Source organism: Myiozetetes cayanensis, unplaced genomic scaffold (genome assembly GCF_022539395.1).
Source record: "Myiozetetes cayanensis isolate MyiCay16 unplaced genomic scaffold, myiCay2020 scf12, whole genome shotgun sequence".
In the NCBI taxonomy this organism is placed as follows: Eukaryota; Metazoa; Chordata; class Aves; order Passeriformes; family Tyrannidae; genus Myiozetetes; species Myiozetetes cayanensis.
This window is the reverse complement of record NW_026086826.1, coordinates 21,021,020-21,031,459: the sequence shown is the minus strand read 5'-3', so window position 1 is coordinate 21,031,459 and position 10,440 is coordinate 21,021,020. Positions and strand designations below refer to the sequence as shown.

Sequence of the window (10,440 nt, the reverse complement as noted above, 5' to 3'; positions counted from 1 at the left end):
ACAATTTAGAAGAATTGCTAGAATACTCTAAACATCAAATGACTATGCACAAACATAACTGAAAGTCCACTGAAATGACAGCAAACTGGCCATAATGTGGCAAAGTATGTTCAGTTGTACACACACAGAAGGGCTTCCCCATTGCTCAGCATGTCAGGAAACAGGTACAGGGAGAAGCTGCTATGAAAGCATCCATGGAAGTAGCATCTCTACATATGTGCTATTTAAAACTAATTTAGAATTTTAATTTAGAAACCAGGAGATAAATACTACTGGAAGTAACATCAAAATACCTTCAGTCTTCACTACACATTGAAACCCTGAGAAACAGTAGTTTATCTTCATTACCCTGGCCCTTCGATGTACCTTAGAGCTTGTGGTATAGCAGAAAAATGTTCTTATCAGGGCCCTGGCAGTTAACAGTTTCTCTAAGCTGTCTGTTCTGCTATCTAGGCTCTTCACTCCCTTTTTCTAGGAATAACCACCAGTCTTCTTTTGGCCTTCTCTTCCCATCTCGGCTGATTTCCAAACATTTTCACGAAATCTTCATTACTTACTTACAGGGCTCTACCATATTGATGCAGTAAATATTCCTATAACAATCCCATATGAAATCAAAGAATCACAAAAACTAATTCTAAGAAAAGTGTCTTTACAGCAGTGATCTTGTTCTGGAGGCAGTTAGCTAGAGTAGTAACTTTTCTTTGGACCTGAGTGGTTTTATCGTTGTTTAGGGCATCCTCGACTCTGAGCACTTCCTTAATTTATACTGTATAATCACTTCAAGACAGCCTGTGTTTCTGTTATGATTTATATTACCCAAACTGTGTTTTCATACATTTAGCTTTTTCTGTTGAAATATTTAGTCAATAGGTTCCAAGCCTCAGTACTTTTTATTCTGTATGAGATAACATTTTTGTACTTCTTGTACATTCCCTCTTTGGTGGTGACGCTGAAACCTCTGATATAGTTGCAACCTGTGAATCCGTTTGCTCCAAATTAGATTTTCTTCCCTCAGGCATCCCACCTGGTCTTTATACTGAATACAGCCAAAACGAAAAGAAAAAGAAAAACAAACCAAACCCCAAGAACCCCCAAATGACGTGATTTTCAGTTGCAAACTACAAGACACTATACATAATTATAAAAGAGTTAGAGGATGGTGATTCGGGTGTAAGAGCCTAGCCTCACTTCTCATTCACACAAATTAATTCTGATTTTTTTTCAAATGGGCCAGATCTGGAAACTGAGGAGAAAAATACTTGTACTTAAGTCACTAAACATCCTCTGAATTTGGGTTGAGAGGAGCGGTTGTTGGCTCTTGAATTATAGATTAAACAGCATCGCTCTATGTATATTCCTATCAGCGGACTAGTGTCTCCTGGCAGCAGTGCTACATTAGATTTCTTTTGCTATCACACTTAATTATATGCACTGCAACTTGAAAGGGAAAGTACTGGAACTGAACACAGTTGTCTTTTTCATCCCAGTTACTGAAGGAAATAAGTGTCAGCAGTTTAAAATTTCGTGATTCGTGACTTTATACTCTGAGATGCTTTTATTCCTGTGTAGTCATATCATTTGTTGCTCTCTGTAAGGTACAAAACTAACAGGCTTCTGTAAAAATAACCTGCTTAATTTGTGGGCATATTGAACTAAATGCAACTTGAATATTCAGTTTGAAACAGTTTCTGTGCGTGGCCAAATTGGGATATACAGGCCTGTAAATATTAATGGGGAGAAATCCCACAGGAAAACTGACCAGATGTTAAATATACTTCACAGTAAATGTTTAGTGTATCTAAAGATCGTTAATATTACAAATTGCCTGTCTGCAATCCAAACCGATAGAAATAGCAACTCCCAGGCTGCCATACTTGCACGTACTTTTCGGTGATTTCACTGGTGTTGGTGATCTCTGCCTCAGTCACCCAGGCAAGGCTCGGTCACCGCCTGTCGCGACCAGCGCGATAGCGGCTTTGCCCTGCGGGGCGTAGCAAACACGTCAGCGAACACAGCAGCACCTCGAGGGAGCCGCACGAGGAGTAGTGAGATTTTTGGGAGTTTAGCGTAAAAATCAGGGACACCCCCCCCACCCACCCCCGCGCCACATTTTGATTACACGGAGGGAGGCTGCTCGGGTGGGGTCGGTACAGCTGTACCCCTGGACGCTCACGATGTATCGTGTCGCACTGAAGAGCATTGGGGAACACCTCCTGCACTAAGGGGTGGAAATAAAGAATTCCCGGCTGGCGCTCTCGGAGTTCCCCGGAGCGTGGGCGGCCGCTTGTGCCAGGCGGGAGGTCAGCGCTGGCAGGGAAGGGAAGGGAAGGTGGGGGACAGGCCGGGAGGTGGCTGTCGGGGCCCGGCAGGGCGGGACCGGGGCTGGGGGCGGCCCGGAGCGGAGCCTGAGGACGGCTGGGGGTCCAGGAGCCGGGGTAGGGATGTGTGTGTGTGATGGGGGTGGGGGCGTCAGAACTGGGATTAGGCCAACCCCTGCTTATTTGTAACTCGAACACCGCTGAAAACAGCAAACTCTGTCATTTGGTACCTTACCACGTGCTTCAGAAAATAAGGATTAACTTTGTTTATTTTAGCATCGCCAAAATATTATGGAGGAGAACTTTAAAGAAAAAGAGTTCGAAGGAGTTATTAAATTTACACCTCCTCTGTACAAACAGCGCTACCAGTTCGTCAAAGATTTGGTGGAGAAATACAAACCTAAGAAGGTTGGTTATGTTTTGTCTCTTTAGGTTATAAATTTGAAAAGTTGACACTTGGTATCTCAGGAAGACAAAATGCACAGATAACCTTTTGATCCAATTACCAAACAATTTTATAGGAGCTGCTGTTAAAACTGAATTAGTCATAGCGTGTTGTTTTTCAGGGGTGCATATAATTAATGTTACTCGATGGGAGGAGGAGAATATTTAAATGGGAGAAATGCCTTAACCTGTTTTGGAGAGTAGTGGGAATTCTGGTTTTAATTTTAAGCTGAGTGATTTGGTTCAAGCTGCTTTCATCATAGTTGAGTTTTGCTTTCTAGAGTTGTTAGTTCCATATGCAGTATCAGGTTTGCCTCATCACTGACATGAACGTTCTCAGATAAGAAGTGACACCAAGAGTGTGGGGTTATGTGGGGCTCACTCATTTCCACTTGCTTAAGATCTTGTGACCCTTTTCTGTGTTGTCCCTCCCAATATAACACAACTCTTGTTTCAATACTGCTTTGAAAAGTTAAATCAATTAAATTATGTACTGTAGTGTTTGCTCTTTTCTAATGTGTCCTCTCCCCTTCTTCCCCCAGAAGCACTTCCCAAATCTGCAGTGTTTAACTCTGAAACTGATGCTGATATCTTAGGGGGCATGCAAGAAATTGATGAGAAATGCATCTGCAGTGCACTTAATTAATCATAATTCTGGTAGCTAATAAAACTCTAGTCCAGTCTGTGAGGTCATGGCACTGCAATCTGTTTTTAAATGGAACATATTCACCAGTGTTGCATCTGTATTTAAAGGTTTGAATTTTCTGATTTAGGATGTGGAAGGGGTGAGAAGGTAAACTTTACTCATGGGGTAGAGATAAGCTGTATAGAAACAATTCAGGATTCTCACAGGGAGAACAGCTTCAACCTTGACTGAGCCTGAGAAAGAACAGGGTGGGTTGGTTTGTGTACCCAACTATCTCTTAAGCTTACAGAAAAGATTATCTGTTATTTGATTTTGTGGTCTGAAGATCCCCAGACTTCCCCACCTAAACATTAGACTGAGCCTGTAAACTTGTTTTATGCAGATTCTTTGCTGCTAACTTGGCTGCTGGTGAGCCTGTTCTCAGAGCAGTCCAGTGAAGAGCAGTGAATGTGACAATTGCTACAGCTTTGATACTTAAAATCATACCTTACTGTTATTCATGTGGAAAACATTTTCCAGTGTCAGTGGGATGTTCTATGTGTACTTGTTTATAGGTGTAATAATAATAAAAGGCTAATTATTTTTAAAAATCCTGCAGGATGTTCATATACATTTTTTTAAAAGAATGTTGAAATCCGTGTCTATCCTGCTTGCTTACAGTGGTAAATTAAGTTTTGGTTGTGAAATGCTTTATCATAAAAAAGTTATTTTGATATAAATACTGGAATTCTAATTTTTTTTAAGTCTCTGAAATTACTTGGAAATATATAGCATTTACACATTGTTTAATATCTAATTTACAGGTGGCAGATTTAGGATGTGCTGACTGCAGGCTTCTCTGGATGCTGAAATTCTGCAGTTGCATTGAAGTGTTAGCTGGGCTAGATATCTCTGCAAGTGTAATGAAAGCGAAAATGTAAGCTCTTTGATTGTGTTTTAAAGTTTGTATTTGTCTTGATGGAGTGGTGTGGTGGGTTGACCATGGCTGGAGGCCAGGTATTCACCAAAGCTGCTCTATCACTCCCCTCCTCAGCTGGACAGGGGAGAGAAAACACAATGAAAGCACTCACCAGTTACCATCAGGGGCAAAACAGACTCGACTTGCTGAGGATCTAGATGCTGATGTTATCACTTGCTCTTTCTCAAGGATGAAGTAACCTTTTATATTTAACATTTATTGTGTATTTTGTCTAATGCAGTATTTCAGAATGAAATTTGCACATATACTTTGGTTTCTCAGTGTATTTCATTTGAAGAAGATAGGTAATATGTGTGCCTAAAACTTTCCCCAAAACCCTGCAAAGCGTGTCTAAATCAGACTTACTGTGTGTCTAGAGTTGAACTACTATCAGAACTTACAAGTGGCTGTCCAAGTGACTGGAGAGTGTACTGGAAATTCTTGTAAACATGAAGGACAGCTTCTGGATTAACTTCTGCTCCTTCTGTCCTGTTGTAGATAGTCACAAAAAAAGTGTTTGTATTGAATATTCTTTTTTATATCCACGTAAAATAGTTAACCTTTTTGAGATTTATGAGGTATCTATGTAGGACGTTTAGTAGTTCATTTACAGGTACAGTTTGTCTTAAGGTTCTTTCTGTAACATCTTATTTTTAAAACTTTTGTAGGCATACGTTATCTCCTCTTCCTTTTGATTATTTGCAACCATCTGAAAGATCCCTGACCGTTACCTTGCATCACGGTTCAGTGGCCCATAAAGATCCTTGCATGCTTGGTTTTGACTTGGTGACATGTATCGAACTGTGAGTATTAGGCCAACGCTCTGCGTTTTTCTCAGTTCATCAGAGTTCAGCTTGGAATGTTGTCCATGCTCCAGACAGACTTGATCAAACCTTTCAAGCAGAAAAGTAGAAAAGTAGCAAATGGAAGAGCTAACCTGTGCTTAAATTAGCCATACTAAGCTATTCACGTGGTGCTTGCACGTGGTGGGAGAAGGATACTGATGAAGAAATGCAAAATGCCAGAGGAGATTTGGGCAGACAAAACCGCTATGTGGCCACTTGGCCACAGTGCCATTGCTGATATTGCAGAGCTGGGTGTAAAATTACAAATTACAGATGTGGGTTTGGGGTTTTTTTTGGCTTGTTGTTAAGATTAAAGTATCATAGGGTGTTTTTAAACACAGACATCAACTTACTCTTTTCAGAATAGAACACCTGGAAGAATCGGAGCTGAAGAAGTTTCCTGAAGTGGTGTTTGGTTTCATGGCTCCAAGCATAGTTGTGATCAGTACTCCAAATTCTGAATTTAACCCTTTGCTTCCAGGAGTGGTGTTACACAGACATCCAGATCACAAATTTGAGTGGAACCAAGAGCAATTTCAAAGCTGGTAAGCTCACTGAACATGTATGCTGGCAGCTCTGGGTGCCCAGGAGTGTGAGAAACAAATGGCATTTTCAGAGCAGTTCACATACGTAGTTTGCTCTCAGTGAAATGTCACCTCCTGACTTGGGGAAATGTTTCTTTGCTGTTAAGAGTAGTTAAGTTTCTGTGGGTTTTTTGTTTTATGATGGTGGTTAAGTTGGCTTGCATTTACTGCAACTGCTCTGCGGAAAACGTTCAAAACTTTTACTTACCTTTTTATATATCTTTATTACAATTAACTCATTCGAAGTGTAACGTATTAATTATCCTTTTTGCATATAGAAATGCCTTATAAAACCCTAAGAAATGTGCTCACTGTGTATGTGCACAGTGCTCAGTTAGTCCAGACCTTTCTGTAGGAGTATGCAAGCAGAGTTATGAAATAACCATAGCAGCAGGGCATGTTGGGTAAAATTAAGGATAGTTTAGTGGATTGTGGCACAATGAAATGAAAAACATATGTACATGACAGAGGGTTACATGAAATCTGTCTTAGTATCAGTAGGTGTAATAAAAATAAAACCAAGAGGGATGTGTGTCCTGTGATAACTGTCAAGCAGTTGTGGAAGAAATTGTATCTTGGAAGTTTTGCCCCTTAAATTGTGTTGTTTCTGCCATAGGCTTGAAAGTATGCAGTGACTTTTGAGTATGTAGTTTTGCAAAGCTTGAAGTATATGTTTTTCTCTGCATAAGGATACTAAAACCTGCCTGCTTTATTAGTAGAGACCATTTCTCTGACTTTAAGTAAATTTAGATTCTGCTTTTAGATATATGTGAATTAAAAATACTGAAATCACTGAAGAAGTGATTTTTTTTTTCATTTTTTGAGCTGCAAACACAAAGTCTTTGTGTTGTGAAGTATAAGTATTACAATGTTCTCTAAAATACATGGGATGTTAATTTAGTTTACTACTTTCTCATGGAGAATGATGCAGGTAGATAGTACCATTTTAGTTCCCTGCCCCATCCTTTTGTTCTCACTGGCTGATGTACTGCAAGATGGTTTTCATTTAGATGTCATGTACCCTGTTGTAACCTTTATTAGGTAGACTTTACTCTTTATACATTTACAACAAACCACACTTTTATTTTCCCTTTTAACTGCTCTCCTGGGGTTTTGGGGTGTGTATGTTTTTTATGAGTTCTTCTCAAATAATTTTGTTCTTGAAAAATCAGTAGGTTTTTGCTCACTTCTGATATATTTAAGTTGGTGACTAAGCAACTGTGAGCATGAACATTCTATGCACATATTTTGGAAAGAATGGTAATGTTTGGATGCCTCAGTTACTGATACTAAGTGATTCAGACTGTGGTAGGCACATGATTACAGCTCTGATACAACAAGTGTTGACAGCCTTGTCTTCAGGCATGTGAGTATTGTCAGGGAAATGGTGCTCAAGCCTTCTCAGGCTCAGGGTCTTGCTTCTCCTTGAGAATGCATCTTTATCACATGAAAAGATGAGTATTTCATACGATTGGAATAATTTTGTCTTTCTTAGGGCTCTAGAGGCTGCTAGATGCTATGATTACTCAGTGGAATTTACTGGTGTAGGGCACCCCCCAAAAGGAATGGAGAATGTTGGGTTTTGTACCCAAATAGGTGTGTTTGTTAGAAAACATCCTCAAACTGGTGGATCTGTTCAGTATGAGAAACCCACTGAAGCAGTTTACGAAACAGTAAGTATTATTTTCTTTGTTTGGAGGTATGAATAAATAGTAAAATTGTCTATGACTGCCCTTGAAAGTGCTGTTGCCATGGACTGCTATTGCCATCCAGTCTTAGCACTGATTGTTACACACCATCAGATGAAGAAAGTCTCATTCTACGTGTTTCTAATTGTATAAAGGCCTTTAACTTCTAGAATATTTGCTAAACAACAATATGGATAATCATTCCTAACATGCTCTTTTTCTTAGAACGAAGTTTCGATTCTGCCAGGTGTACTATTTTTATAGTTTTGCCTCCAGTCATTCATTGCATTTATTATGCAATTGTTGTCAATTACACATATTTTTCAGATTCATAAAAATAAAAAGCAAAAAAAGCATTTCTAGCTAAATGCCTTGTGGTATAAATCAAATTTTTTCAAAGATAACATGAAGTAATAATGCAAAAATAAATATACTGTTTGGGGGGGTTTTCCAATTTTATGAGGCCTTATTTGTTTCAGTGAACATACATATTCAGTTCTTTGTGTAAAAATATATATGTATCTTCAAATGACTTGTGACCTGAACTGAAACACAGAGATATCTTCTGTAGTTTCCAAGCTATAAACACATTTGTAATTTCTGTATTTGAAATCTGTATAAATGTGAAATGTCACCTGTCATCTACTGCCATTCATAAAATCATGAAGCGCTCTGTAATGCTCAGCAAACTTGGAAATATGTCCAGGTGACAGCCATGCACTAGAAATTGCTTTCATTATCTCCTGTTAACAGGACCATTAGGGAGGGAGTTTTGACACTGATATCCTTTGGGTTTAAACAAGAGTGTTAATCTAATGCATTTCTTATCAAACTAATTTTTATTATGTAATTAATTTATGGGAATAAATCAATATTTCAGGATGCAATTGAAAAGTAGGAAGTAATTATAGACAGTGGAACTTCCTTGGTACCCTGTTGGTATAAAGCACTTCCTGGTAAGCTGGTGGGAAGGAGTTTGCCTTGTTTCCTTAATTGCCACAGAGCACAGCTCAGTGCAGAACACACAAGTTCACAGATTTTGATGTCACAATTTATTTTTAGCGTCCCCTGCAGCTGGGAAAGCATATTTAATGTTTTATTCTGAAAACAGAATAATTGACATGCTCTAGCCCTGGTTTCCAGATGACAATTCAGAAGTAGTTTAGAACTGTCACCAGCACCTATCATGAGTAATGTGAAAAGTGAGAGAACTGTTAAAAAAAACCTAAGGAATTACAGGACTTCACCTTGCCCATTCTACAAGTGTAGCTTCCAGGTATAAGCCTGTTTTTTGGGTTGTTTGTTTGTTTGTTTTTAATTCCATTAACAGCCTTTGTATTTGTAATACATAAAATCAGCTCATATTGCCTAGTTTTTGATATCTGAAAATGTTTAATAAGCTAAACAGGATTGAATAAAAAATGATGTTCACATTTTAGAAGGGTTTTTTGACAGCAAATGTTAAACTCTGACCCTGTGATAGTGATAAACATTTTATGTGTTCTTGTATGTTGTAAAGGTCTTCAAAGCAGTGTATCCAAGTCTGAAAGATGAGAAGTACTTACGGAATGCAGTTGTCAGTGAAGTTCTTTTCATAGCCCAAAACATTAAGCACCACTTAATGCCAGAACATGAGGAGTATGATGATGACCCTGAAAGAGAATCTGAATTCCAGCCTTCAGTGGACTGTTTTTCAGACTATCTTGAAAAGCTGGTTGTGGATAAAACCATGGAACCATTTGTCAGTGGAAATGAGGTCTATATACCTCTTGCAACAATCTTTTCTTTTCCCAAAGTGAATCAACTGTGTGGTACCTTGGAGAAGTTATGCAAACTCATTGCTGGCAAGGTCCCCCTGAGCAGTGATGGTTCTGCTGTGGTGTTCAACACCGAACATGAAAACGAGGAGGATTAGATCACAGATTTCTCACACAAAGGTCAGTTAAAGTAATTAAAGTGGTTTTTTAGTAGCTGTCAAATGGTGTGTTCTGTATGCTAACCAGAACCACACAGTCTTTTCTAAACCTCCCCTTGGTGGTCAGCATCTCTCCTATGGAGACAGCAGTAACTCCTAGGGGTTTCAAGTAGACTATCAGGGGTGAAAGAAAATAATTAATTCCTATGAAGAAAATGAAGTATTTCTGTTTGCTTTCTGTTACCTTATTGTAGCTATCGTTGCTAGATTATTTTTAGTAATCTCTTGTTAGCTCCCAGGGTAGCTGATGATAATGTGAATTTTGTTGTGCTGAATAATGTGAGTCAGACGTGGGATTAAGGCACATTTTTTCTTATTGGAATAAAATTTATAGATGCCTTGTTCAAGATGAGCACATCTTCAGCCTTGATGAAAACCAAATGTTGTTCCACTTGAATAGAAATATGAAACTGGTATCTTTGACTGCTCTGCTTTTTAAAGAAAAAAAAAATTAAAAAGTGCTGTACTTGTGAATGCTAATCTGGCCCTGGTGCACCTGAAAATTTTCTGTGTTTTCATGTGCAGCTGTTATTCAAAACTGTAAAATCCAAAGAGAGTAGATGACAAAAAATCTAAGAAGAATCCATACCCCAGTAATGGTTTTGCCTTGGTAATTAGTTGTGTATGCAGCAGTGGTGCGTAAGTGGTGCTTGTTTTCAGTCATGAGATGTTTTCCTTCTAGATTAGAAAAAGATCTGTGTCTAAATGACACATTTTCCTTATAACATATATGTTGCTAAAACAGTGTGAAAACACAGGAGTAGAAAAAGCAAAGCATTTAAAAATAATCATTAACTGGAAGATTTGTTTGCTGATAGGATTTGTCATTTATTCTATAAGGAACCTGTTGACCCATGAAACAAAGAGGAAAGACAACAATCACAAAAGAAATTCTGGGATGTTCTGGAGAAGTTTTGGAAAAAATTGTCTTCCTTTTTGAACTGAAAGACAGCTGAGACTGAAGTTAGTTATACATGGT

General features: G+C 38.6%; 1 protein-coding gene across 1 annotated transcript; it reads left to right on the top strand.

Annotated features, from left to right (window-relative positions):
• The first annotated feature begins 2,612 nt into the window (after nt 1–2,612).
• On the top strand, nt 2,613–9,465 carry HENMT1 (HEN methyltransferase 1). Its single transcript, XM_050306700.1, has 6 exons — nt 2,613–2,729; nt 4,215–4,327; nt 5,038–5,172; nt 5,577–5,759; nt 7,294–7,471; nt 9,006–9,465. Exons 1-6 carry the CDS (start codon nt 2,613–2,615, stop codon nt 9,399–9,401), a joined length of 1,122 nt encoding a protein of 373 aa, XP_050162657.1. The 3' UTR covers nt 9,402–9,465.
• Nucleotides 9,466–10,440: the final 975 nt, after the last annotated feature.